Source organism: Labrus mixtus, chromosome 1, assembly GCF_963584025.1.
Source record: "Labrus mixtus chromosome 1, fLabMix1.1, whole genome shotgun sequence".
NCBI classification, from domain to species: Eukaryota; Metazoa; Chordata; class Actinopteri; order Labriformes; family Labridae; genus Labrus; species Labrus mixtus.
This window is the reverse complement of record NC_083612.1, coordinates 12,588,396-12,616,344: the sequence shown is the minus strand read 5'-3', so window position 1 is coordinate 12,616,344 and position 27,949 is coordinate 12,588,396. Positions and strand designations below refer to the sequence as shown.

Here is a 27,949-nt window from a genome sequence, read left to right as displayed (position 1 = left end):
TCTTCGTATTTTTAAAATGACTAAAGGTCGTCAAATTTAAATGAATCAGACTTGAAGGCAGACCGGCAGGTGTCGCTGCAGCCGTCCGATCTCAACTTCAACTTTTCCAGCAACTTCCGCCTACGTCATTCCCTCTCACACACAACACGGAATATGGCGGCCAGCTCAGATCGGAGTCCTCCTCCTTTCCCTGCCTCGGAGGAGCCCGGTGCTGGACCGCTTGACATGGCAGACGGAGACAGCGACGAGGGAGAGGACATCTTCGTCAATAACGTACGTTTTGAAGTTTAAATGTGAATAATGATGACAGGTGTGTGAAGGTTTTGACTTGCATTCACGATAAGAGAGGGAGCCACTTGCTCAGCCTCTTTATCTCATCTGACCTGCATTCATGGCATCAAAAAAAACAACAGAGCTGCTGACAAAGAGGACACAAACTGTATGGTTTTGTATTCAAATATTAACGAAACTGAGTCACAAATGTAGGAGAAGTTAGTAAACTGGGCGTGTTTGACTCCCAGACACGAAGTTTTAATCTTTGTTTATGTTTCCTCTGCAGACCTGCTTCTTCACTGTAGATTTTTAAATGTTTGCTTGTATCTATTATTCTCATTAAGACATTTTGAGGTGGTCTTGGCTGAAGTACAACTCAGATGACCACCCTCTCAGTTGTACTTATCTACATTGAACAGGAGGGAGTGTGAAGATAAGAAGAAGCACTTTCTAAAAAAACAAGTCCTCATGGAGTAAAGAAAATAAAAGGGGGAAAAGAACAGAAGAAAACTGTCCTCTGTGACTGTTACTACACTGTGATACACTTGTAGATGATTAGTGTTAATGCATATCAAGTCATATTTTCATAATGTTATGTCAACTAGTCCACTGACTCTTTGGTAAATTCTTAAAATAAACTTTACCAGAGCTCAAAGTGACATTTTCACATCTACACAAACACATAAACTCTTTTTACATTTTGAGAAGCAGGGTTTTTTTTTTTTTTTTTTTTATTTATTATTTCTATTAAGATGCATACGTTGGTCAAAAATTACCAGCTGAGGTTGTTTTCTTTCTGGTGTTAAAATGTGGAGAACTCAAAATAATTCAAACCTGAAATCCTCTGGTGCAGACCAAAATATAAATCTGACATACGTTGCATAAATACATTGATTCCATTGATTTGTTGAAGAGTGTAGGGTCTAATCTCTGGTGACTCTAAGGGTTAAGAAATGACTTGACAATGATAAAAAAACAAAAAAAAAACGATTTTTATTCATCAGTTTATCAAGTTTTAGCTAAAGCTTTATATATGTAGCTGGTTTGTTTTATTTGTTGCATTTTATACAAGTTCTTCCTCTAATTTAATAGCAAAACTTAAATGTTGTAAAGTAAATAAAGCATGCATCAAATTCTCTCAGAAGTCTCTCAGTGCTGGAGAAAATGTACATGGTTACATTCCTCCACTGCATGTCTGATGTGCATACTATCACTTGACAAGATAAGCACTCTGTCTGTGTGTCTGTGGCTCATTAAAGCAACGTGTCCTCTCCGTCTGCAGAGTAACCCTGTGGCTGTGAGTCGAGGAGTTTCCCAGCCGGACGGTGCTGCTGAAGAGCCTTCGGACATTTTCAGTGAGGAGAAGGTCGGCAGCACAGCAGCCAAATCCAACGGCGTTCACTCGGATGACGACAATGACCTGTTTGCTGGTTTGTAGGCTTTTTCCTCATTCTCCATGGAGTGCCAGCAATGTCTTGTGAGATGCTTTATTTTAAGCCACGGTCATGTTTTTAATGCAGATCCTAAAGGGGCATTCCACCAGATTTTACACATGTGATTCCCTTTAGTGCTCATGAGGCTAATCAGTTAATTTACTAATGGTTTTAACTCTAGCTGGGAGACTGCACATGTACAGCAGTAAGCCTGTCTTACAGACTGTTAATGTGAGCGTTCACTAGGCACGATTGATTTGACTTATTAGAAATGTAGAATCCAACTTTTCCAGAGCTTGTACCCAAACTCAAAAGTGAAGTAATCTGCATCCCTTGCATGGATTTTTGATTCCATGTAAAATGAAACTAATCAGTATTCCTCCTCACTGTCCCTACGCTGTTCGATCCATCTGGAGTTAATGAAATCATCTGTACTCTAAGTTGTTAACTTATGTGTTAGCATAGTTCAAATGTAAAGTTCTTGTTCTAATAAAAGAATACACACAGTAAGTGTTGTTATTATCACAGACTGTATGAAACATTGGCTCAGTCTCAGTGATGTAACCCTCTGGTTATGAAGCCAGACGATGGCGGTCGCCATGTTTGAAATGCTATGTTAACTTAGCTTTTGATCAGTCTGGAAACAGGTGAAGAAGTGGAGGCGGGCCTTGAGCCTCCTGGCAAATAGCTACCTTGCCTGTCAGTCAACTCAACAACACCCCTAATTATGCTGCTAGTGTCAATACTTATATATGAATAACTCGTATGGGCTTAATAAAACAAAACAGATGAGTTAGTAAAAATTCACCAATGTGTCCCAACAAAGAAATTAGCATTTAATACCAAATGCATTTTTGTACCAGGCTGTAAACATGTTTATTTATGCTGTAAAAATGAGCATTTTAATATGGGCTTTCATTGGGATTCATTTGGAGACTCAAGGAATTGCTGTTTTTTTTGCACAGCTGATATGTTCAATGAAGTTAGGGTACAAATTACACTTATAACTAAAATGTAAAATAATACTGAAACATTTATAATATTAAATATATATATATTTACAATGACAAACCTGCACTGTTTTGCTCCTAGCCCCCTACACTAAAGTTTTTCTACTGTGACTTACCAAAGCATTCCCGTGTTCTGGGTGAATCAGGTGATATTTTTTGACCTAAGGTGCGGTGTGTGATCGTGTCTGACATACTCTAAAGTCGTCTTTTCTTTTTGGATCAAGACATCAAAAGCACTTTTCTTTCCCCAGAGGCCCACGCAGAGCCGAGCACAGACAAAGCCGCCAGCTCTGCTCGTAAGGAGCTCTCCCCCTCCTCGTTCACTCAGAGCCCTGCAGCGCTGCAGCCCACCTCTTTGGAGCAGGTAGGGGCCATGACAGAGCCGGCACTTCCTAAGAACTTGGAAACAATTGCACATTGCTTTTGCACCGCCAACACTTTAATCTACATTTGAAGTCTTTTGTTGTCCTTGTTGATAACAGTTGGAGGAGGATGAGGCCAAGGACAGTTTTGATGTGGATGTTGCTGTCACAAACCCAGAGAAAGTCGGTCAGTGTCTTTTTGTATTTATACTGTTAGTTTGTAAAATGAAGATGTAGCTTTTTTCTTTTCCATGTATTCAATAAGTCAATATTTTTTTAGAAAAAGTCTGAATAAATAGTTTTAGATCATTTTCTGTAAATGTAGCTACAGAGACATTTCATGCATGACCACATTTTCTATCTTCACATGTCTCCCTGTTTCTGTCTTTTTAGGAGATGGCATGAATGCATACATGGCCTACAAAGTATCAACCAGGGTCAGTAGTAAAGCTTGATTCTTTTTCATGTATTATATTCTTTATTGTATATTTTTTAGCTTTTTTTACATGGCTTTTAAAACGTCCAACTTTTCACTATATTGGGTTCTTAAAGTTCTGTGTCTTTCTTGTGTTGTTGTCTCTACTTCCAGACGTCCTTGGCCATGTTCAGGAGTAAAGTCTTCTCTGTGAGGAGACGTTACAGTGACTTCCTGGGTTTATATGAGAAGCTGTCCGTCAAGCAGTCTCTCCATGGCTGCATCATCCCTCCACCACCTGAGAAAAGTGTTGTAGGTGGGTCCTCGTGTGTTGGTCCTGTGTTGGTCCTATGTCTCCTTTTCTTGTCTCCATTTGGTGACTGTTGTTTGGCTCCACAGGAATGACCAAAGTGAAGGTGGGAATGGACGACCCGTCATCTGTAGAGTTTCTGGAGAGAAGACGAGCAGCTTTGGAGAGGCAAGACCCCATTCATGTTTAAACAATGAAACAGCGATGATTAGTAGTGCTCATATTGGGCAGGGTCACTCTGCATCATCATGGAGGACAGCTTTAGGACTCATGAAAAAGCTGACCCAAATACTGGAGAAAAAAGCCACAATATCTTTAAATTACATTTCTACAAGTAATGAAAATAAACAAATATTAAGCTCTTTGTAAGCATGAATCATCAACATTCATGAAGCCATCATATAACTGTGGCAGAAACTCTTTGTGGTCATGATCATCAGTTATTTCATAGACAGTGAAACAAAAATACTGAGGGAACGTAACAGAAGTATAGGTAGTGCAGGTTAGTTGACTTTGGACTTAGAGTTTGACTTTCGATGCAGGAGTCTTGATGTAATTCAAACACTGAAGACATGTTTAACATGTTCAGAGGGAAGGCCTCACAATCCAAAATAGAAAATGAAATGTATGACAGATATTTTCTCTCAAAGGTCTCATTAACCGTTTTTCTCCACATGGATATATTTTAGAGATTAAATTAACTTCTTATTCACTTTGTCACTCCATGTTTTGGTTGTAGGTATCTTCAGAGAATCGTGTCTCATCCAATGTTACTGCAGGATCCCGATGTCCGTGAGTTCTTGGAGAGAGATGATGTGAGTATTGGAAGATTTGAAAGATTTTCTAAAAAAAACAAGCTGTTTTAAAACTGTATACCATTTAAAGAATGAAGCTACGAAGCTAAGATGAAGCTACCTGTCTCAAGATGAATGCTTAGCTGATGTTTTTTTGTTTGTGTTTTATTTCCAGCTTCCCCGAGCGGTGAACACTCAGGCTCTGAGTGGAGCTGGCTTCCTCAAAATGATCAATAAGGCATCAGACGCTGTCAACAAGATGACTATCAAGATGAACGAGTCTGACACTGTAAGGGAACTCTGGATGGAGTGTGACCTCAATGTCGAGATACAATTTAAAATAATGTGATCAAATGGGAAAACTTGATAGTTAATGAAACTCTGAATAATCAGAGAAGGCTGCTGAACATTTAAACATGACGAAATCAATATCCACAATGTGCTACAAGACATTAAAGCTTGAAACACAACAACAACAAGTACATCTAGATGTTTTGAAACTATTTTGTCGTGTTCCTATTTTTCCAGTTATTAAACACTTGCATAGAAGATAACTTAATCTCATAAGTAAAAGATTTGAAAGTTTTGAGTGGCTACAGACATTTTATTTAGTAAATGCCAGGTGGTCATGGGGTGTAAAAAAAAAATGTAACTGCAGAGAGAGTCAAGCAGCTGGGCTTAATTTAGGCAGATTTGCACCAAGCCAAGGATGTAGTTTAGGATACCTTTAATAGATCAGGGCGTATTATATAAAAACTACTTTTCATATGGGTTATTGTTGTTGTTTTTTAAATCACAATGTATTGTGATATTGTAACTGCCTATCACAATATTATAGCAAGACAAAAGTGCCATTCCATTAAAGGGCCCACTCACACTAGGCAATCCATACTGGGCCAAAACACACTTAACCACTAAAGTCCAGTTCGTTTGACTAGTGTGAGTGCTCCGATCTGTGCTCAAGATCGGTACACTTTCTTGGTCCTTGCACGCTTAGAAGAGGTGTGCTTCAGCCCGGCACAGTTAATGCACAACAAGCGCGCGGGTACACAACGTTGACAGTCTTCATTATCGAGAAATACCGAAGTGTTCTGGCTGTATCTGACTAAATTGAGTCAAATAAGGCACAAAGTCACTAAAGTTGCTGTCATGTTCTCTGTGTTGTCCTCTGATGTGACTGCACTTCCCTTTTTTATTATTTTTTTTATTTTTTAGTTTGGCTGCATTGCAAACTAATCACGTTTGATCATGTTAAGCCATGTATGTGTCCTATTGTGCTATTTTGCAACGTTATGTACAAGAGGTAAGCGTGCTCAGGCCGGTTAGTCCTGGAGCAGTGTGAGTGCAGGCCAGTGGGGGAATGGGGAGGGGGGACAATATCACTCTTCAGCTCGGTACAGGACAACTGAGCTTAGTGTGAGTGCGTCCTACGATATGAAGAGGTTGATTAGATGTGTTTTTGTTTCTCAGTGGTTTGAGGACAAGTTTCAGGAGGTGGAGAACGAGGAGCAGCAGTTGAGGAAGCTTCATGCCTTGGTCGACTCCCTCGTCAATCACAGGAAGGGTGAGCTTCTTCTGCCTTTCTTGACTTTACGTCTTCTGCTTATTCAACCGAGGAAACAGAGGACAACAGTCCAGCTGCTGGCTTATTTCAAACTTGAAGACTCAATACATTCTCTGTTTCCTCCCTCATAACCAGAGCTGTGTGGGAACACAGCGGTGTTTGCCAAAAGTATGGCCATGTTGGGAAACTCTGAGGACAACACAGCCCTGTCTCGGGCCCTGTCCCAGCTGGCAGAGGTGGAGGACAAGATGGAGCAGCTGCATCAGGAGCAGGCATCCAGTGACTTCTTCATCTTTGAAGAGATGCTGGCCGACTACATCCGCCTGCTGGGTGCTATGAGGGTAAGCTCACAGCAGCAGGAGGGTCGATAAAGTAATGGAGGAAGCAAATAAGATAAAGATTCTTCAGAAGTAGTGTGGCCTGGAAAGACTTGTGTGAGTACGACAACATGTGTGTTGTACATGAGTTGGGAACAAATTGTGATTTTACATTTCTGGGGGAAAAAGCTGATTTTAAGCTTTGTCCGTCCTCTGCATGTTTCTTCCTTCTTCGTTCCTTGACACAAACAGTGTTATGCACACATACCAGTCTTTTTAAATAACAACTTCCTTACTCACTACACCAGGATACAAGACTCTTAACATCATAAGTTGTTTCCTCCTTTCTACATCCTTGCTTGTGTTGTATTAACTTACTGTATGTCTCTTAAGATAAAAGCGTCTGCATGATGAATTGTAAAATTACGGCTGTGATGTACCAGAAACGCTCTTGGACATTGTTACGTTCCCCGTAGTTCTAGGGGATGCGGGGAACAACTGGCAAGCACACTGAAGAAAAAAGAACTGAAAGTAACTGTGTAAAGGCAGTGTTTCCCCTACCATTATATTATTTTAATAATATATATATTTTTTTGTGCCTTTATTGTAGGGATAGGATAGTGGATAGAGTCGGAAATCAGGGAAAGAGGTTATTTAAGGATACCTTTCCGATAGAAAAGGACAGCTGTCATTAAAAGTAACACATGAACACCAAGATTCCTTCAAGTGTTTGTGTCGTCGTGTCGCCATGTCGCCATGTCCCCAACGCTGGAAACCCAGGGGAAACACTGAAAGGGTTTAGTTAATCAGGGCATTTTCTTACCGTCTGTGTTAGAATCTATTAAATGAAAAATATTTTTCAACAAAGTGTTCAATGCGATCCAAAGATATGAGGGTGATTGGTTTGCAAATGTTTTTCAACAATCCCGTCATTAAATGTCTGCCTCAGTGTCCAGAAACCACCTGAAGATGGTATTAAATAACTTTTTAATAATATAAATTACATTTGTGTACAGTCACAGTTTTATTGCAAGCATGCCAGCTTTTCTCTGTTTGGTATGTGGACTGATGTGTGACTAAATCAGTCCTGTAATCTAACATTGATGTGCACAGGGGTGCTTTGACCAGCGCATGCGGGCGTGGCAGCGATGGCAGGAGGCTCAGAGCACACTCCAGAAGAAGAGAGAGGCTGAGGCCAAGCTGCTGTGGGCCAATAAGCCCGACAAACTGCAGCAGGCCAAAGAAGAGATCTCTGAGGTAACAGATGCTAAACGCCTTCAGTCTTTTATTGTAGAGGACTCATAGAGGTTTCTCATTCAAACATCTTGATGTTGCTCACAGGTAAAATGGTCAGCTACTTGTTAAAGGAGAGGATATGTATGTGGGTTTATTGTTTGTTTAATTGTGTTGTTTCTGTAGTAAAATCTTCAGTGACCAGAAGAGACAAAAATATTCTGAAACAAATAAAAAAGATGATCAAGTGTTTATGTCCTTTATCTGGATTATAGTCTTATTCAATGATTTCACTATTATTTTTATAAGCCAGAAATTGTTCCTGTTTTTCTTTATTAAATGTCGATGGCGATTTGCTTTTCATCAGATAAAGTAGTTACTTTTAGAATTCATCGAGATCTGTGCAATGGCTGTTTCTCCCACACAATTGTCTGACCTCTTGGGGGTGGGGGGCTTAAAAAAAAAGGATCAGAAAATAGACTTCATTTGAGAGGATAATGGATAGAGCAGGAAATTGGGGAGAGAGAGTGGGCCGGGGGTCAGACTTGAACCCGAGGTCATTCATGACATAGCTTCTATTCTGTTGTTTTAGAGATTTCAGATTTCACTATCACAGCCCGGAAAAGTATGTGGTTGTTGTTGTTTTTTTAAACATTTTTTCTACGTTTTTTTCTTTTCCTCCTCGTGTGTGTTTAGTGGGAGGGAAGGGTCACCCAGTATGAGAGAGATTTCGACAGGATTGGCATGACTGTACGCAAGGAGGTTCTCAGGTTTGAGGTATGTTCATTCTTTTATAAAGGCTTAAAAATCTTTTGTAAAAGCAAAATGTCTTTTCATAACTCTGGAGCACGTGGATATAAAATGTTCTCTGATATTGATTGTCAGATGAAGACTCTAATGTCAATGTGACAACTTGTCACTTTGTTAATCTCAATGAGTTTCTCCTGGTTAAATAAATGTAATAATCACCATTAGAACCTGTGGATTAATCAACATTAATGCCTAGTGCACATATTTTAATGGAGTTAAGGTGATGGTAGTCAGTGATTGCACTGCGCTCTCTCTAAAAGGAGGAAGCAGACTATCAACATGTCTGTCCTGCTGCTGTTATCTTAATGTCTGCAGGGATATGATGAAGGGAAGAACAAACCTTTCAAATTGTCCTGCTGCTGTGGACAAACATATAAAAGGCAAATCAGTCATAAATGAATTCTGATCTACAGCTGCTCCTGCTTTTACCACATTAGTATTACGTTTTTGATGTTGGTTCAATTGAGTTAGACAGGCTGATATGTGTTAAGTGTCATTTTTATCAGAATAACAAACATCATTATGTTGTTCTTGCATACTTACTTTGAGTATCCAGTTATTTTCAGTGTTGACAAAATCCCCAGTTTTGCTGCAGACGATGGTTTGAGACGTCTGTTCTGAGCACACAGAACAATTTTACAACAATTTTCAACTGCTCACTCCCTTTACTCATTGAGCCTCACAACTGTATGTGCCTCCTCAAACCTGTTCACTGTACGTTAAGCACTCGGCACTTAAACGAAAAGCATAGTGACCTTCAAGCTCAGAAAACAAAGTTCTCAAACCTTGACATTTGCATTGCCTCTAAGTAGAGCCTGCAGTCTTTATTGGTTACTTATTTATCAGACGGATGATTCTTTCTCCTGTTCATGGGCACATTAATTCCCTCTTTTATTTATTCTCTCTTTTTCAGTTATGGAAAATGATTTTCATGAATTCACATAAATATTCTATTCTGCTGATTTCTATTCAAATTAATCCATTGTTTTGGATTAGTCCCACATTAAAGATTTGCTGGAGGTTTGACCTTTTAAGACTATTTCTCCTCTCTGTGGACTGAAGGTGAAATTCTGCCAGGAATTCCTTCAGTCCTCCTTAATATTGGCAATGAGCTTGAAACACAGCAACACTTTTGTATTTTCAGAAAGAAAAATCCAAGGACTTCAAGAGCCAGATAATCAAATACTTGGAGGCAATGATGCAGTCTCAACAACGGGTAAGCACTTTTTTTATTATTAGAATACTTTTAGTATTAAACACAACGTGCACACTGCATCAGTTGTTCTTCTAACTGTGACCTGACATGACCCGGATTACTTGTTTTGAGTATTCATTAAAACACATTGAATGTTAACTATCACAACATGCTTTAACTGGTTTGTTTTTCTTCCTTTCTCCAGCTTATAAAGTTTTGGGAGGCGTTCCTGCCTGAGGCGAAGGCTATAGCTTAATGAAGAGGGAGACTTTTTGTAACGACCCCGACTGCCTTTTTTGAACACTTTACCTCTTTACCAGAACCGAGAGGACAATTTTCAAACACACAACAAACATCCATCCATTTTTGTCTCTTTTTATTCATAGTGTATTCTCTTAACTTGTACAGTTCTTTGATAAAATAACCCGCAGCAAAAACACAACATTACTTTAGTGTTCTTCTTTGTATTCTTGACTTAAAGATGGTTTAAAGCAGGAATCCAACAGGGGTTAACCCGCTCCTACTATATAAAAAAAGGCCCACTGTTTGTCTATAATTGAGACATCGATACATATAAGTTGTTTTATTTGTTGCTTATACTAACACTGAGGTACTGCCCTAGAGTAACATTGTCTATAGTTTACATTAGAAGATAGACGTATGTAAATCATTCCAGTCTCTAACAGCTCATGTTGATTGATGCATGACGGATGATTATTTTGAAGCACTAAACTGTATTTCACAGTTAAAAAAAAAAAAAGCTGTTTGCTTTAGTAAGAAACCACTATTGATGACTGAGCTCATTTACCAGGAGTATTAGCACATTGTAACAGTATATAACATGAAGCATTACAGATCCTATAAGTCATTAAAATTTAGATTTGACAAGCTTAAGGTCTTGTCAGAGGTGTTACAGACGATAACAGAAATATGATGTTACAGTGAGTGCAGGCTGAGAAATGAAATCACTCATTTGTATTTTCTACAACGATGTATTCCTTAGAATAATGTTTATTATATGAATCCATTTCTTCCGTATAAACACTTTGAAGAAACTCTTGTGTCTGTCCAAATGAGGCCCAAAGGAACTCATTGGGAAGTGCTGCAAAGATTGTTAACTGCCCCTGTGTATGACTGTTGATGTAAACACATGTACAGTACTTGAATGGAGTCGTACAAACACTGACTGAAATTATAAGTAGCCTTTTTTTAATAACATTGATTTGAAGATGACAGAAAGGCACAGACATTCAAGTGACATGGTCCCTTTTCTTATTCTGCATTTGTAAGTGTAGTTTTTCTGTCATGTCATACTTGTGTAAGAATGTGCTTTATTTTTGTAACCACTTTGCATTGGCACACACATTTCCCTGGAAATGCTGTACAGGTAGATGTCAAAAAAAATAAATATGATTGGTTAAGCTTTGGACTCTGTTCAAACTTGTTTGTTGTGTTTCGTTGAATGAACAATTTCAATTCAGTAACATGGATGAATCATAAAATAACAGATCTATGTGCTTCATAATAATTGATAAAGGCCTTCTTGTAGTCAATTTGTGTCTTTAAGAAATGTTGTTCACAACTTAAAGTTTTGCTGTTGGTTTGAAACTAATCACTTCCTGTTGTAGATAAGATGTGCAAGTCCCAAAACTTAAAACAGCGAATCCACTTTTTATACCAAAAGTCTTGTACCCTATTAACAGAAATATAAGAATTGTGAGCTGAAAGCAGCGCTCCTCCTGTGTCAAACATTTTAATAAATTGAAATCTGCAGGTCGACTACTCTATTGTCATCCTTAAATAGGAATCTTGAGAAAAGAGATTCTTAACTGTCCTGTTAAATAAGTTTAAACAAGAGAACTGTACCTAAACAATTCAAAGGCTGACTGATGTCATTTGCTGCAATTTTTCTTAACAAATTCGAGATTAGAAAAGCTCAGAAATTAGAGCTGTGGAGGGAAATATTTCAAAAATATACAGTATATTAATTTATTGTAAAAAACTATAGCATAAGAGTTTAAAGTGTTCAAAGACACATTAGGCTACATAAAACTGAGCTTTTATGGTAGTGTTACATGTATAGTGTTATGCACACGACCATCATGGATTTGCCAGCCAAATAAAAAAAAAAAAATACAATCTAAGTTTTCAAACATTTAATTTATTTTAATATCAAAATGACATGTTGATGTGGACTACTGATGTCTCAAAGACCACTATAGCACTACAGGGCGGTAAGAGGGATGACGCTCATCACAATTTTGAGATACAGACCATCATGCAGGTGAGCTTTAGTCTTTCTTATAAAATCGTTAAAAATAGCAAAAACCTTTGCACATATCTGGAACAAACTCCCAGAAAACTGCAGCTCTGCTGAAACTGTCAGCTCTTAAATCGAGGTTGAAGACTCACCTGTTTACAGCTGCCTTTCATTGAACAATTTTAATATGATTTTAAACTGAACTGTAACTTTTACGCTTATTATAATACTCTTTTTATATTTTTATTTTAAATAATTTTGGTTGAATGTTTTTTATTTTATTTGAACATATTTTCAGATTTATGATTGTTGGTGATTTTTAAATTGTCTTTAATTTTAATGTTTCCTTTTTCCTCTGTCGTGATGCTTTTGATGTCTTGTGTGAAGCACTTTGAATTGCCTTGTTGTTGAAATGTGCTATATTAATAATAAACTTGCCTTGCCTTTCCTTGCCTTGCACATCAATTTCATAAGACAGGTGCGTAGGAGAGCAATGTGTCCATCACAATCTTAAAGGTAAACTCCTGCACACCTGTCTAACTTGCAAACAACACATGTATTTGCAACGTTTCGGGTCTAGAACTCTGGACTAATAACTCTGAAGCTAACTATTCAAAAGTACAATCAGTTTACTGCACATTGCACATATTGCACAAGTTTACTTTTTCTTTAAATTTTCTTTTATTTTATTACCATTTTGTACCTTTTGCACAATTTAGAATGTATTACTGTAAATATTATTTATCTTATCTTTACCTCATTTTATTTTATCTATTTTACCTTATTTTGGTTGTATTGCACCGTGGGACGGAGACAAACGCAATTTCGATTCCACTGTATGTCTGGCATATTTTGGAATGACAATAAAGTTGACTTTGACTTTGACTAGTGCCGAAATGTTGCCAATAAATACATGTTAGACCAGGGATGGGCAACTTTGGTGACAGCAAGGGCCACATTCATTTAATTGTCACTGCCAGAGGGCCAAATTAAACGACTACAGTCAATTATGTCTCAAATTTAACTCAACATATACCAGTGATCAAATATTATAATGGACATATTTCTGGTTTTCATGATTTCATGGCAGATTTCATCATGTTTTCTTCATGTTTCCAATTAATTGATGTGTAAAAATAATTAACCTGAGGGCCACGTTGAGGGTTGATGGGGGGCCGCATTGTGGCCCCCGAGCCGCCAGTTGCCCCACCCCCCTGGGTTAGACAATGTGCCGGAGTTTACCTTAAGTTAAATGTTTTGAAATAAAAATAATAATAATAAACTTTACATGTCTGATGGGTCAAATAGTTAATTACCGCGTCATCAAGTGTAACCCGGAAGCGTGTGTCGTGAAGCGGGCGGTGCCGTGTTTCTCCTTCCGGTGTGTTGGACCGTTTTCACAAGCAGCAGCAGCAGCGAAGAGAAGACTGGAGAGAGAGAGAGAGACGAGACTCCGCTGTTAGCCTGAAACATCAAGTAACAACAAGTAACACACGGAAAAAAAACCCAGAACACACAAACCCTCCAGGGATTTCATTTTCTTTGGCGTGAAACACAACAAGCGTCGCCCCTCATCGTCCGGATTCACTCCCCAAAGCGAAGGTGAGCGTGTTGTGTTGTGTTTGTGAAGCAGCATTTTGACAGCAGGCTCTTTCGGTTGTTGGGCTAATATTCTGGTTGCTAACGGAGCTAATTTCCTTGTTGCGCTCGGTCCAGCTGTCACCTAGCCATCAGGAGGTGCTAGTTAGCCCGAGCCGTGAATACCAAGCAATGATTCTCAGTCTTTAATGTTAGGAGATACATTTAAACACACGTGTTGCCATTTTTACGTAGAATATATTTTTTTAAGTCAATAACAGCCAAAATACTCTTGGTGCTAAGGTTAGCTTTGTATGTTCAGGTCTCATGTTGGGAAGCTAACCTGGTTACTAATCGATGTGTCCATCACTAACAGTAGACTCGCTTTGTCCATGAGTAAGAACTCGCGTCCTTGTTTTGATTCAACCCGAGGCCCCCTTTTTTTTTTTTTTTTTTTAACGAAGGATCGATCATCTTTGTTGGATCTGCAGCTTCCTTTTTCCTCCACATGCATGCTGTAACACAGAGGAGGGATGCAAAGACAGGCAGGCAGGCAGGCAGGCAGGCAGGCACAGGATACAAAATATGTGAATATAACCAAGGCCCCTCCTCAGTCTGGTCACTGTGGGCAGACTTGTTGTGAAGCAGTAATCTTAACTGTGTCAAGTTAGTGAGGTGCATTTGATAGGATGTCAGCTTCTTCATAATGTTGGCACAACGCAAATATCCTCATGGTCAAACATGCATGCACAGATATGGCACAAGTGAATGTAAATGGGTGTGCACAGCTGCACAGTTATTACTGAATCAATAGAGAATGTATGGCTAGTATTCAGTTACCCTGCATCTAGTAAAAATGATTGATTAACCCACATCCACTAAATTGCTCAGTGGCACACTTTAAGAGAGCAGTACAAACCAGTTTGGAAGTTGACATTTTATTGAAAAGTGAACTTGCTATAGGCGTGCACGATATGAGAAAAGTGTGTGATGTGTGATAACATTGTTCTGTATTGCGATAAAGACATGAAGTGTGTTAAATAAGTAAATGTTACACAGTGCATATTGGCTATAACCTAAAAATGAATGTGTATCTTCTGTCTTCTTCTTCCTCCTGAATCCAAAGTAAAAACAGTGGCAGTTTTTTTTTCACCTCTAAATTGGCAGCAGTTTTACCCGAGGGAATCTGATAACTACTTTAAGATGAATCTGACTGTGTCAGAATGGTGTGAAAGCATGAAAGTAATGGACAGGCTTCTATCCAGTAGTTCAAATGCACATGTGATTAATTCAGACTTTTGCAATGGGTTTGTTGCTAATTCTCATATCGTGATAATGATGACATTGCGATTAATTGTGCAGCCCCACTCGTGAGATATTCGCTCTAAATACGTCTGTGTGGATGCACTGTAAACTGGGCTAATGCTGATGTCCTTTAAAAAAGGTCTCTCTGAAGAATAGGTGGGAACCAAAAAGGTTCTGTGTTGCATTTATGTAGAAGAACGAGAAGAGGAGGAAAAAAAAGAACCAACAAATTAATCAGCAAATACTTTGAACAGAGTATGCCGTTAAAGAAAATATATTTACAATCTTTCACTCAAGCCTCCTAAAAGGGAATATTTTGTGTTTCTCTTTCCTCCTTTATGACAGTTTCCTTTATGACTGAATGCCATTGTATACAAAACAAGACATTTGCGGATGTCATCTTTTCATTACTATCTGACAAGTTGTGGAGATAAAAAAAAAAAAAAGACAGATAAGTTGTAGTAAGTGGATGGTCCTCACTTCATTTTCAACATAATTTAAACTGCCTTAATATGCCAATACGATATGTTATTAAAAAAAAAGGGGAAGATTCACTTCTGCTGATTTTGCTTTAATGTTCAGGATTTGGTTCAAAGCAGTAGGTGGACATGTGAGATCATCGTCACAGATGTGGGTGCATGCAGCAGCCATGTATTGCATGTGTTGTTTTCTTTATGGTTTGTTGGAGGAGGAGGAGGAAGATTAGGGCTAATCAAAATTCCCTCCAGTCATATTTCATAAGAGCTGGCTTTAAGGAGCGAGGCAGCTGTTAGTTGGCACTGCCACAGTAGGTGTCTGCACTATTGGCAGGCCCCCTCTCAGGCTGATCTTTCTGCTGAAGGTTAATCACTCTACTCAGAGCCTTTATGTTTCTGTAAAAATGAAAATATGTCAACAGATTAGTCATTTTAAATAGATGCTAATCAGCCAGAAGACTCTCTTTTTCCCCCCAAAGATGTTTTGATAGAAACATTTGTCGCATTTAATTAACGCCTTAGTACGTTTTCAGTGCCACATTCATGTGCCACCAGCAAATACATCTGGATTTCAAAAACAGCAATTAACCAATAACATCAACTATCCTGAGCTCTTGAAATGACTAACTTTTTATATTGCGAGCATCATCAAACAAATCTTTTTACCACTTTTAATCAGACTTGCTGCTATGGTTGTGTGACTAGACTGTAAACAGTTGTGTTCATGTGTTTGATACTTGCTCCAATACACTGGGGCTTTAAAGAGGCATTGTGAGCTTGGGACACATGGAGGCAGTTTTACTGAAACACAGTGACACATGCATGAATATACATGTTCAAAATATGCAATGGTAATATTGCCACAAGACTTTTTTTCATGTTCACTTGTGCTGTGTAAGGTACTTTGAAATTCAATTTTAAGAAGATGAAACGGGTGAGAATGTTTGAAGTATTTATTATCAGGGCTGTGACATTAATTTAGTTTTATAGTAGATTTATATTTTGTAGTTCCTGATCATGAAACAAGTTCATCCAAAGAACTAGTCCAACAGAGTGGCCGAGTGATGCAGTAGTTCTTTCTTGTATCCAGATCATCCGTGTGTCCCCTTTTGTGAGGTGCTTAGTAACGTCTGGTTGTAAATCTGTTGCAGATAAGAGAGGGTTAACATTTTATAACCTTGGATAACAAAGCTTTCCATTGTTTATTTTGCTGGTATTCTGTGTTGGTCCCACTTACTCGTACTGAACCGCTCTCATCCACTAAAGTGAAATTTAGTTTACAATCAACCATCTGACTGAATCCATGGAGCCAACAGGAAGGAGTAACTGTGTCAGGTAACTGTGATCTCAAGATGAAAATAAAGATAATTATAGAGCTGCTCTATCGTGGCAAAAAAAATACGATTATTTTGGATTGATATTGAGATCACGATTTAAACTTAAATTTAAGTTGTTGATTTGATATCATCTGCATCAAAATAATGAATAAATACAAACAATATGAGGAGGTGAGGTAGTGGCGATTTTTTCTTGTGGTTAAAATCTAACAACAAACACTTTGAAATATTTAGCAGACGTGACAAAACCTGTGGACAAAACGGGCACAACACGGCATGCAGCACAATGATCAAATAATCTCGATCATCTTCTTTTCATGATCGCATGAAGACAAAATCACAACTGAATTTCAAACTCGATTAATTGCTCCGCACTAGGTGATTATGATTTTCTCCATGTATAGCAGCAGCTCTAATTAGAACGTAAAACAAGACGACTGCTGAATGCTTTCCTTCCTGAACACATTTTTAAGATAGCCTGGAATACATGATCCGAGAGGAGGATCATTAAGCTAAATAGTATGTAATAGGATTGAAGCTTTTAAAACCTTTTAATATGTCCTCCGTTCTGAGATTAGAACAAGATCACTTTTGTAGGGTGCCAAAGGGTGTGTATCCTCAAACTCATCCTCATTTATCAGGAGACACGGCACCTCCACAGGGATGAAGTCCGGGGATTCCCCACGTTTCATCAACACTCAGAAAGCCTTTTGTCCACAGACCACAAGACGTTTTCCAGTCCACAGAAACAGTCCAGTGGGCTTTAATTTGTCCTTCACTTTATTAATGAGCTGGTCGACTGATATGGATTCACTCAGGCTTCAGCGTCTGTGTTATGTTTTTAATTTCGTGCATTTCCTCCATAGTTAGAGCAACACCTCTAACCCAGTTTCAGCTGAAACACCACTTTAACAGAAGTAGTCGTTCATGTGGGCTCTTTTGATCGGTTTGCATCACATCTGCAGCTGACGGTGTCTCTTCATCCACTTCCTGTAGCTTAATGGAATAAGATTCGATTGTGTCTCTTCTTGGGAGATGTAGATGCTGTGGAAAACGTAGTCTGAATTACACTTTAACGTTTTGCTACCTTTTCGAAATAACAGATTACGTAATGATCACACAACTCATGATATTTGAGGAAACGATACACAAGTTGAAAAATAATACCTATGGGCTCATTACAGCTTACAGTGTGATACATCAAATTAAAGGGTGCAGATGGTTTTGCTACCCTCCATAAAATGTAATTTAGCTGTCCTATAAAGTTTAAATACGGTAGTTTCTTGTACCACTTTTCTCTTTCCATCTCAATGCTCAGTTCGGGCATGTCTCAACATGTCGCAGACACAAAGAGGCTGCGGTAATCTCACAAGCATAACCAGTGGCAAGTGAATTAAACAGGCAAAGAAGGTGCACGTTTAGTTGAATGTAATAGAGCTTACAGTTCACACTGTCTGCAGGCATTCATACAAGGCAGCAGATATGAGAAACGTTTATTTAGCAAATCAACACCAGTGAAAACATCTTTGAATTTCATGTGAGAGTACAAAAAAGTACTACTCAACTTTTTTTTTTGCTTTAGGTGCAAAAATATTATTACATCCTAGTTTGCAGCTAAATAGAGAAAAAAACATTTTTTGCATAGACTGTAAATATAATGGGCAAAGCCTGAGTGACATCACCCATCTGTTTCTGCAGGGTGCTCTGGGGGCTCACTGACAGCAGCCGCCATGCTGGAAATCTTGTCTCACCCTAACTTTCAGACAACCATACAAAATTGGCCAGATGCCTATAACTATGTCGTGAATGGCCATGTACAGGACTTTAAATACCACGTTATGTGTATTTAAATGTGTCTTTACGCAGCCTTTTGGGGACAAACTGTAACCTTTCTATGAAATTGAGCATCATTGCAAAAATGTGTCTAAGGCCCCGTGTCCACCTTTCCTTTTTTGAGTGCCAGCATCTTTTTTTCCAAATGTTTTCAATGAAGAGGGAGAGTTCACAGCAGAAAGTGGACGCCTGGAGGAAAGGCACAACCCCCAGCGTCTTTTTTTCCAAGCTCAGCGCCTTTTTTGTGCGTCCGCTCTGAGCACTCACGTTGAAAATCTTTCATCTTTTCAGAAAGGCGATGTCACCGGCGCTCTTTCCCAAATGTTTAACATTCCCCGTATTTTTGCCGCCTACTGATCGTGTCTTGTACCCATATCCTGCTTTCTCCGTGTCTGATCGGGAAATAAACAATCTCAAATATAAAACATACAGTAAAAAGTAATGGAGCCGTGTCGGTCATACGGCAGCCGTTGTCAACAGACTGTTGTCATAGAGACAGGACGGATGGGCAGCGCCTCACTTGTCAACACTCAAACGCTTCATGCAAGCGCTCCTGAGCGCACAGCCAGAGCTTTTCTTCCATAAATCGATTTTTTCCCCACCTCTAAAATGTTCAGAGCTTGAAAGTTGTCTATGTTTTCAGCGTTCAACCTACACTTTGCACATGCTAACTTGTTAGCCAGGTCAACAGGAAGAAGGTCCAATAGCTACTATCGCTGAAAGAGGTTATATCACCACCTACCTTGGTGGACTTGAACATACTTTTGTCAATAAATTGTTTCCCCTGGTGCCTTTCTGGGGACAAGGACAGTAGTCCAAATAAATGGCCTGATGAAGCTGTAACAGTAGCTCGACTTAACTGCATGTAAGCGTACTGAGTATTGGAGCAATTTTAGTATCTGATCAGTGTATCCCTAACAACATCCTATTGAATCTAAAATAGAACCTTTAATAGAAAAAACAAGGAAGCAAAGTTCAAAACATCCCTGGTAAGGTATAATTCTGTTAATTAGCAGTGAAGTGTTAAGGCCAATCAGGAAATAATGAGCTTTGTAACACAGCTGTTGTGAATGGGTAAAATGAGGTCCAGTGCATTAAATACGGTATACTGCTTTTACCAAGGAGTTTGAAGATGGTTAGCTTGTCTACAATCAGGATAAACACGGGGATGAACTCATCTCCATGCTGGTGCACTCCTTGTGACAGTGGCCTACAAATGATTGTTTGTAAAAAAGGAAACTGTTACAGCTCAGCTCACTATTGGTCTTTGCCTCAAACATGTTTGATAGCCATGTTTTCCAGTTCCAGCTTTATGTAATAGCAACAGTGCACAGTTGCCCTTGAGAGAAAACTAGCTGTCTTTGATGCTGAGATCTGTGCAGGCCATACCGAGCATGAGTCATCTGGAAGCCCACACACAAATACTTTTCAGCAGCAGCCTTTCCATGCTGAGGAATAACAGCGTTGTCATGAAAAAAATAAGCAACTGTTGTTTTCTTTTAATCATTGGTTGAAAAAAAAAAAAGTTGTTTGTTAAAGGGAAGCCGTGTTTTTAAATATACAAATATCTTTGGTGACTCGATATAACTTACGGACAGAATTTACAGGCAACTCTTTGTGTGCAGCTTCAGTGCAGTGCATGTCTGAGGATGAGTAACAGAAAAGGAAGTCCCCAACGAGGCCTGCAGTTGAAAAACATCTTGTGCTGTAGTGACTGCTGAATCATACACCACACTGCCCTCACGCCTTATAATAGGGGGGAGGAGGTTGGACCTAAATTTATGTTGCTGAGCGTTTGACGTCCATCAAGTTAAGCTATGGTGTCCTTGTGAGCAGACACAGCTTTATATAATTGTTTACATAATATTCCCCGCTGACATCGTCTGCCAGGCGATAGCCGTGGGTGGTGGAGAGTCTTAGATGCCCTCATGATCACAACAAACTCTGACCTAAGATTTGTGTGTTGATGTTCAAACTGGTTGCTGTGTTTTCTGTGACCACTGTGACTTGATGACTATCTCTTGAGATCAGCAGTGGTGTTACAGTAAGCCCGTCTTGTCCTTGTGTAGCTTTGTCTACTTGTAAACAGGGATTTAGAGCATTCATGACACATGATGGGCTTCAAAGAAGAAGACTTGCTATCTGACTGTGTAGTAAAAAAACAAAAAAAAAAGTTATTTCACTTCTAAAATGTGATTTGAAATCCAGAGTGATTACTGGTGGGAGCATATGTGATATCTGATTATTCATTTCATCAGCTGAAACCTTTTGTAGAGCTGTTGTTTTCACATATGCCCTCCTGAAAATATCTAGATAATTAAAATATCTAGATAATTTCAGGAGGACTGCTCCTGAAATTCTCCTGACCTGGCTGTTCACATATGGACCTCACAGTGGGAGACTCTCTCTTTTACTTTCAATTACAGGACAGTGGACAGTTTAGTCCTCCTAGCATGAATCACTGGGTTCCCCCCATTTGCAGCCTTTTTGCACCTCTCCTTTGCCTTTTATATTTGTGAGTTATAACACAACTTAAACGTACTGTTTCAGTCAGGCCTCTTAATGTTGATTATTTTTACATCAGAGCAGAATTTAAGTCTAATTCCTGATCTATTCTAGAAGCTATTGGACATGTTTTCCTAAATGTAAAGTGGCTTAAATTACTTTAAATTGGTGTATGCAATGCGTTCAATGCCAGCGTTTTAATTAGGCCTTAGTAATATGTTTTCACTATGAAGCCAACTACCATTATGTTTTTTTTTCAAAACGTTTTAAGTAGATTTGGAAGAAATGTCATGAAGTGGGAATGGTTTCTGTGCCTCTGAAAGCTTCTTAGATATTTGCTCACATTCAGCTTTTTGTTCAGTGAGCAGCTACTTAAGACCAACATTGTGCATAGTCTTTAAATAGGGACAGCTCCACAGAACAACACTACCATCTTTGATATGCTGCTCAGTGTTTAAAGTGAATGTCTTCTCTCTGTATCCTTTGTTTTACAGGTCTTCTACCTTCACCTCCCTGTGACAAATGTTGAGACCAGAGAGCAGCCTGTTGAAGAGCTGTTAGAGGTCACAGGCAGAGAACGGGGGGGAGTATCGGTTAGCTGTACCAGGTTGTGTCTCATGAGAGTGACTGTGCCATCCAGGCACTCCCAGTGACCAGCGCTGTGGCTGTGGTGGGCCCGGCCCAGGAGGCCTTCCTGTACATCACTCCGGGCACCCGCTGACCTGTGCTGCTCTCACTATGGATCAACAGAGAGACAAATATGGCGAGCGGCCCGCCAGGGCCACTAAAGTGTCCCAGGGAAGCCGCAGCGGACACTCGTCCCGGCCATCCGGCGCCTCCAGCTCCTCCGGGGTTCTCATGGTGGGGCCAAATTTCCGTGTGGGCAAGAAGATCGGCTGTGGAAACTTTGGTGAATTGAAGCTTGGTAGGTTGATTCTGCGGATTACTAGTGTTCTGTGTGTAACTACACCCATGAGCCAGTTTATTTAATGTGGCTGCAGTCTGATACAACAGCCCTGTTTTATATTCTATCTTCATGAAGGTTTACATATTTCATGGGGAGTTGATTCAGCGTTCCGGTCATTTGAAGACAGGAGATAGTGGTGCTCTAGATTTGCATTGCTTAATACCTCCAGATGTTTCTCGTATTCTGTCCCTCTGATTGATATGAATCAGAGAAAACCAAATATAGAAATGATTCTAGCACAAAAGTACTTTAAATCACAGCCTCCAAAAGGACATTTTAATAAAAAAAAAAGTGTCTTCCCTTGTATAATCAATTTCATCTTCAATTCCTGTGTGGCTCTCCTCTTATGGCTCTCTTGTGAATTTCTCTTCTGTCTTATTTCAGGTAAAAACCTCTACACCAATGAGTATGTAGCTATTAAACTGGTAAGTGCTCAGCTTCTTTCTTTGCTTGATTCTTCTCTTTTGCTGTTTTAGAATAATTTGCTAAATGATTGATACAACTGATTCAATACATAAAGAGGTAACTTTAATTAAGATTTAGAAAATGTCGCTATATAGAGACATAAATATAAACAGCATGTATTTTTCCCTGGGAAGAACAAAGTGATAACATTCAAGATGAACATTTGCGCCTGTGTGTGTGTGTGTGTGTCACTGTGGGTGTCTGTGTGTAGATGCTGGGATCCAGTGTGAGTGTGCGTGTGTGCGTGTGTGTGTGTAGATGCTGGGATCCAGTGGGTGTGTCTTTCCAGTGGCTGCTGGAGTAGAAACCATGCCTGCTGACTCATGGCTTTATGATTGTACACTAGAGAGCAGTAAATAGAATAGCCACACTAAAGGACTAGTACGTTAATCAAGCCAAATACCATCCAGCTGCTCACACTGCTGCATGCTTATTATGGACTACTGACACTGATGTGGTGCTCTGATCAAATCTTTCACTAAATGTGTAGAATTTCAGTTCAGCAGTAACAATTTATGATAACCATCATTAATACACTCTATTTATAGTAAATTAACTTTAATAGTTATATCATGTTTTTCAGTAGTGCTATAATGTATGTAATTGTGTCATTAGTTTACTTCATACAGAATCATGAGTATATAAATAACATATTGTGTCACAGATGATAATAAAAACAGTAAGAATCAGAGAAACTGTTTATTATTGTAAAGAGAGAGTGAGGGTTAATTATAGATGCATTATAGATACAAACATTTTCTTTAACCTAGTGAATCATTTAGTAACCATTAACACATTCTTAATACAGTATAGAAAGTGTTCTGATGTGTGCCATAATAACATAACAACTTTATCATCATTTCATTGTTTAACATTAAATGAACTATTTGCTAAAGTAAACTACTGTTTATTGATGATGGTTATTATTATGAAGTGTTACCAAAGCAGGGAATGTGGAGGGAGTTTCCCAAAGATTATCCAGGACACCTCGGCTTGTCCCTTTTAACTGTTTTTTTTTTAATAGGATTCAAAATGTTCCCACATGAGTATGAGGTTTTGTAAGTTTGAGTGTGGGGTAACTGATGTGAGCTGTTCGATTGAGAGTTGAGTCAGCGTTGGAGAACAAACCTACAAAAGGAGACTGCTTATCATTTTAAACTTCTCTCTTGGTGAGGACATAGATTAGGGTCTCTTTTTTTTTTTATTACACATGAATCTGCAAAAGAGTGTGCTCGTTGAGGTTTGTGTCAGAAGACATGCTGGTGTTATATGTTGAAAACTGGCAGGTCAGTTATTCTGGTAGACCTACTAGTGTTACATGATGGGAGGGTTTTTCCTGGTTCTTCCCAAATCCTGTAATTACAGCTCATCAGATGGCATGCAAGTATCTGCCTGTAAATGAACCATGACTCATCTAAAATGTGTTGGCACTTCACAGGCCACATGGTGAACAAAGAAAAATATGTTTCATAACTTAAAGACAATGTTTGTTTTTTTACTGATTTCATGAAAAATAAACACTTGTCTATGTTTTTGTGGTTGTCGTTAAGTGAGTACTGATTAGATGTGATTGATCTGTGCAGGAACCAGTGAAGTCGAGGGCACCACAGCTGCATTTAGAGTACCGGTTCTACAAAACACTGGGAACTACAGGTAAGGTCACACTTTTTATTTATTTATTAATGCTTGACAATGATTTGACTGTTTTGGCACTAAGATCAGCCCAGGAGATTGCATCATTTCCACAACAAGTGATTACTCCACTCACGTTAAATTAAGCCTAGTCAGCAACTTAAAGTGATCTCCAGGACTTTGTTGCCATGAGTGTTTGGGCGCCTACGTGCATTGAGAGCTTGTTAAGCCATGACCTTGCCTAACACTAGACCTACCAGGGGTGCAATTGAATATGAAAGGTGTTGACATAAAGCTTCTTACACACACCCACAGAACAGATGCAACTGCTGACCTTTTCTGCGGCTCCACTGTAAAGACTTCCTTGTTGTTATCTAGGCAGAACATGCAGGAAGTGTTGCAGGCTATGTTTGAGGATGTAGCGTATGTTGTGTGTCTGCTGTGTCAGGGGTGTCCTGCTCACTGTAGAGTAACAAACACATGCCTAAGGTCCAGCTCCGATTGAGCTAATAAACTGAACATACTTTCAGAGTATGTCTGCAAAGTGGCTCTCAAAATAGAGGCTTTAATAGCTGTGACATACATTCCTTTTTTTCTAAAGTCTAAAGGTCCCTTGGTTGCACAGAGCTGTGAACACAAATAAATTATCACCTTATTAATTTGACACGTTGAACTTGTTGGCAAACATATGCTCATTTTCACAACCAGCTGTCAAAAAGCCCTTTTCAGACTGCTCTTGTTTTTTCTCCTGCAAAAGTGCTGTTTCTAAGCTCAGCGTCATCACCTCTTAGTACACTCATATTGATTCAGTGATTCCGCTTAATATTCTTGTCAATTCACATTGCGCCCCGCCGTTGTACTGTGTCGGACTCTGTCATCTTTGAGTTCTGCAGCGACTTATTTTCATCATGGAATCAGGAAGATTTCAGGGCAGGCTGTCCCAAGATATTTCCTAGAGTGCAAGTGTGTAAACACAACTAGTATACTGATTAATTTGGAGTATTAAAGTGCAATGTTCTCTATCATCTTGAATTGTGTTGTTTGGTCTCCACCCAACACCACATTAGAACCAGAGGAACTAATTCCAGGAAGTAAACTAAGAACATAAGGCTTCTCTTTCATATTCCTACCTCACAGAGTGCAGGCTGTTGTTGGGCAGTTAGGTTAATTTTTAAAGCTTTTCATTGGAAAGCAGCATGCCGATGAGAGCAGAGAGAGTGGACTAAACAACAGTGTTGTTTTCTGAGACAATGATGGTTTAAAGCTCTGCAGAGTTGTGTAATGGTTTCCTGTAAGTTCACCGGTGTGATTCACAGCTTCACATCACACTTGGTCATTTCCACCATCCCATAGTAAAAATATTCATTATAGACACATCAAGCAAATGCACGGATGAGGCTTTAACTAAGTGAGCTGGGGGGAAGGGGAATTAGAATTTGCCCACAGGGCTGTTTAAATCTCCAGTATCAGGCTGTCTTATTCATGGTCTTGTTTCTACATGTTGCAAAGAACTCAAAGTAAGTCCAGTTCAGCCCAGAGAGTCACAACCTGAGGAAACCATTGCAGAATGTTGCCAATATGTTACAGCTGGGAGAATATGCAAATACAGTGTTGTTGCATCTCATGGCATGTGATGCTGTGTAGCGTTGGTGTAAACTGGTTTTAGAATGTTGAAGTCCAGTACGTTGTTATATTTGCATACTTTAAATGGACTTGTGTGAATCTTTGGTCTGGAGTCCAGGGATCTGTATCTGTTACTTTCACTGCATGAGGCCAGATGATGGGGTCAAAAGTGAACACATGATCCACATTACCAGATGGTATTTAATTAGGTTATGTATTTCATATGCAACATGTAAACATTGTTAGATATCAGATTCCTAGCGCTCCATGGTATTTTCAGCATTATTCATCATTTTCATGTTGGTGCATGATTGGTGTTTGTGGTTGTTCTTTATTCGTTCTGTTTAGGACTACGACACACATTTCAAAAATGTTTTTTCTGGTACATGACCTGCGATAGTACTGCAGTCCTTTCTGTGGTTATTTTATAGCTTTTTATTCTAAATTTGTTCCCACACAATGATCCATGGAATTTCTCTCTTCACTACCTGGCCCTTGGTGTCTAATGGTGATATAGTGGTATATTTATGCATGTCTTCTCCCACATGCTCTACAGTTTTTCCTTTCAGAAATCTGTCTTTTATCACTTCATTACTCCTTGTTCTAAATGTAAGACAATACTATAATAGCAGCTTCTCGATTTCCCTTTCCTTGACTGTGCTCCCTTGAGAATCTCAGCGTGTCGTAAAAGCTTAGTCAAGGTCTTCTGACGCATCCCTGTTACAGCAACCACACTGACAAAGATTCTTATCAGGATAAAATGACTACAACAGAGGAATATATTGAGGGTCAACTTTTTTAGTCTTAGTGGTAGAGGAAATGGGTGTGGACGGTGGAAACAATGGGACAATAGAGAAATCTTTTTCGTTGCTCTGTAGGTTTTTGTTGCTATTATGTTAAAACAGTTGAAATAATCTTAGATGGCACTGGTAGTTGAATGAATACACCTAAAAAAAAAAAGCAGCTAGTAATTGATAGGAGCTTTTTTCTGCTTCTCATGTCGTTATATACTAATAAAGGTTATCATACAGTATTAAAAGGCTAAGTATCATTATTTGAAAGTGAAGCAGTGATTTTTGAATGTATGGTCCTATATGTGCCTTTTGGAGTTCCACATGCATGTATGACATCCAGACTGGGAATATAATGGCTATTGTTTTGCAAAGGCAGGGGCTGGAAAAGGCCAACTGTGCGGAAACTCATTAAATATTTAGAGAGTGGGTCTGCCTCTCTTAGAGCTAACCTGCCTCCGTCCTCTCCTCCAGATGGGATAACGTGACCTCATTTCTTCTTGCCTGTGAGCTGTGCCACATTCCTCGCAGCCAATGTGGTTGTCACAGTGTCTGTGCAACAGCGTCTTTATGAATTAATGTGCTTTGACTCAGATGCTCAATCAGGTGTCGTATCTGGTGCATAACCAACTGTCACCAGCTATTAATGAGGGTGATTTAATAAGGAATCAAACATCTCCTGCCATATATCATGTGAGGATATGTGTCAGTGCAGTCAGTCGCTTTGCTTCTTTTATGAGCACACCGTGATGCGTTATTGTGCAGAGGGCGGGACTGTTTAGATGATCGAGACGGTTTGTTTAAGGGTGGCTGTGCACTGAACTGTTGGAGGTATCAGCAGCCAGTCCTCATCATGAAACGCTACACCAGCTCTGTGACCATCTCAACCCCAAGGAAGTAAACATTTCCCACAGAGACGCAGCTTAACAGATTTTACAAACATGTAGAGGAGAGAGGCCAGAGGTCTCCTCCTGGATATCTGTTCCCACTAATGCAAAGACATGAGTCATTGTTAGAAATGGAACTTCAGTCAATACTCTGTTTGCTTTAAGTTTAAACTAAATCATGGTGACACATTAGTGAATGTAAAGAGGGAAAAAATATAAATGTTTATTCCCAAACACATGTGATTTGTAAAACCTATAGAAAATAAACAGCAGTAGGACCACCAGTACTTCTGAAATGCTTTTCTGTAACACATTCAAACTTTTAATCAGACATTGAATATTTTAACCGTTCTGAGAGTTGCATTTGGCCGTGAGTTGTGTAGCCCTAGTTTCATACTGGCGGTTTTAGTTCTGCAGCTCTAACCTATCTAACAACATAGCACAGCTCTAAATTAAATGTTTCTACATATGATCAGATTGACCATTACTAGTGCAGCTTTGGGGAAAGCAGTAGATGATGTTAAGCCAGCCAGCAAATATATCAGAAAAACTAAATTTGAGCATCCAATCAAAC

General features: G+C 39.2%; 2 protein-coding genes across 5 annotated transcripts in view; both read left to right on the top strand.

Moving 5' to 3' along the window:
* Positions 1–113: 113 nt before the first annotated feature.
* On the top strand, positions 114–11,145 carry LOC132955460 (sorting nexin-1-like). The gene is made up of 15 exons (XM_061028347.1): positions 114–273; positions 1,556–1,703; positions 2,968–3,080; positions 3,199–3,265; positions 3,472–3,515; positions 3,668–3,809; positions 3,893–3,971; positions 4,543–4,618; positions 4,773–4,886; positions 6,068–6,161; positions 6,297–6,502; positions 7,592–7,735; positions 8,408–8,488; positions 9,666–9,737; positions 9,922–11,145. The coding sequence occupies exons 1-15, from the start codon at positions 154–156 to the stop codon at positions 9,970–9,972; spliced, it is 1,551 nt and encodes a 516-aa protein (XP_060884330.1). The 5' UTR covers positions 114–153; the 3' UTR covers positions 9,973–11,145.
* Positions 11,146–13,427: 2,282 nt separating this feature from the next.
* Positions 13,428–27,949, top strand: part of csnk1g1 (casein kinase 1, gamma 1) — a 34,029-nt gene continuing 19,507 nt past the window's right edge. For all 4 annotated transcript variants that reach the window (XM_061028240.1, XM_061028162.1, XM_061028089.1 and 1 more), the window contains exons 1-4: positions 13,428–13,578; positions 21,505–21,935; positions 22,362–22,402; positions 24,026–24,095. In XM_061028240.1, coding sequence (XP_060884223.1) covers positions 21,749–21,935; positions 22,362–22,402; positions 24,026–24,095 — 298 coding nt within the window. In that variant the 5' untranslated portion in view covers positions 13,428–13,578; positions 21,505–21,748. The remainder of the gene's footprint in view (positions 13,579–21,504; positions 21,936–22,361; positions 22,403–24,025; positions 24,096–27,949) is intronic.

Coding starts and splice junctions, on each gene's coding strand:
- LOC132955460 (XM_061028347.1), top strand. CDS start 154: ATGGCGGCCAGCTCAGATCGGAGTCCTCCTCCTTTCCCTGCCTCGGAG. Junction 3,266..3,471: donor CACAAACCCAGAGAAAGTCG/GTCAGTGTCTTT, acceptor CTGTCTTTTTAG/GAGATGGCATGAATGCATAC. Junction 4,887..6,067: donor AGATGAACGAGTCTGACACT/GTAAGGGAACTC, acceptor TTTGTTTCTCAG/TGGTTTGAGGACAAGTTTCA.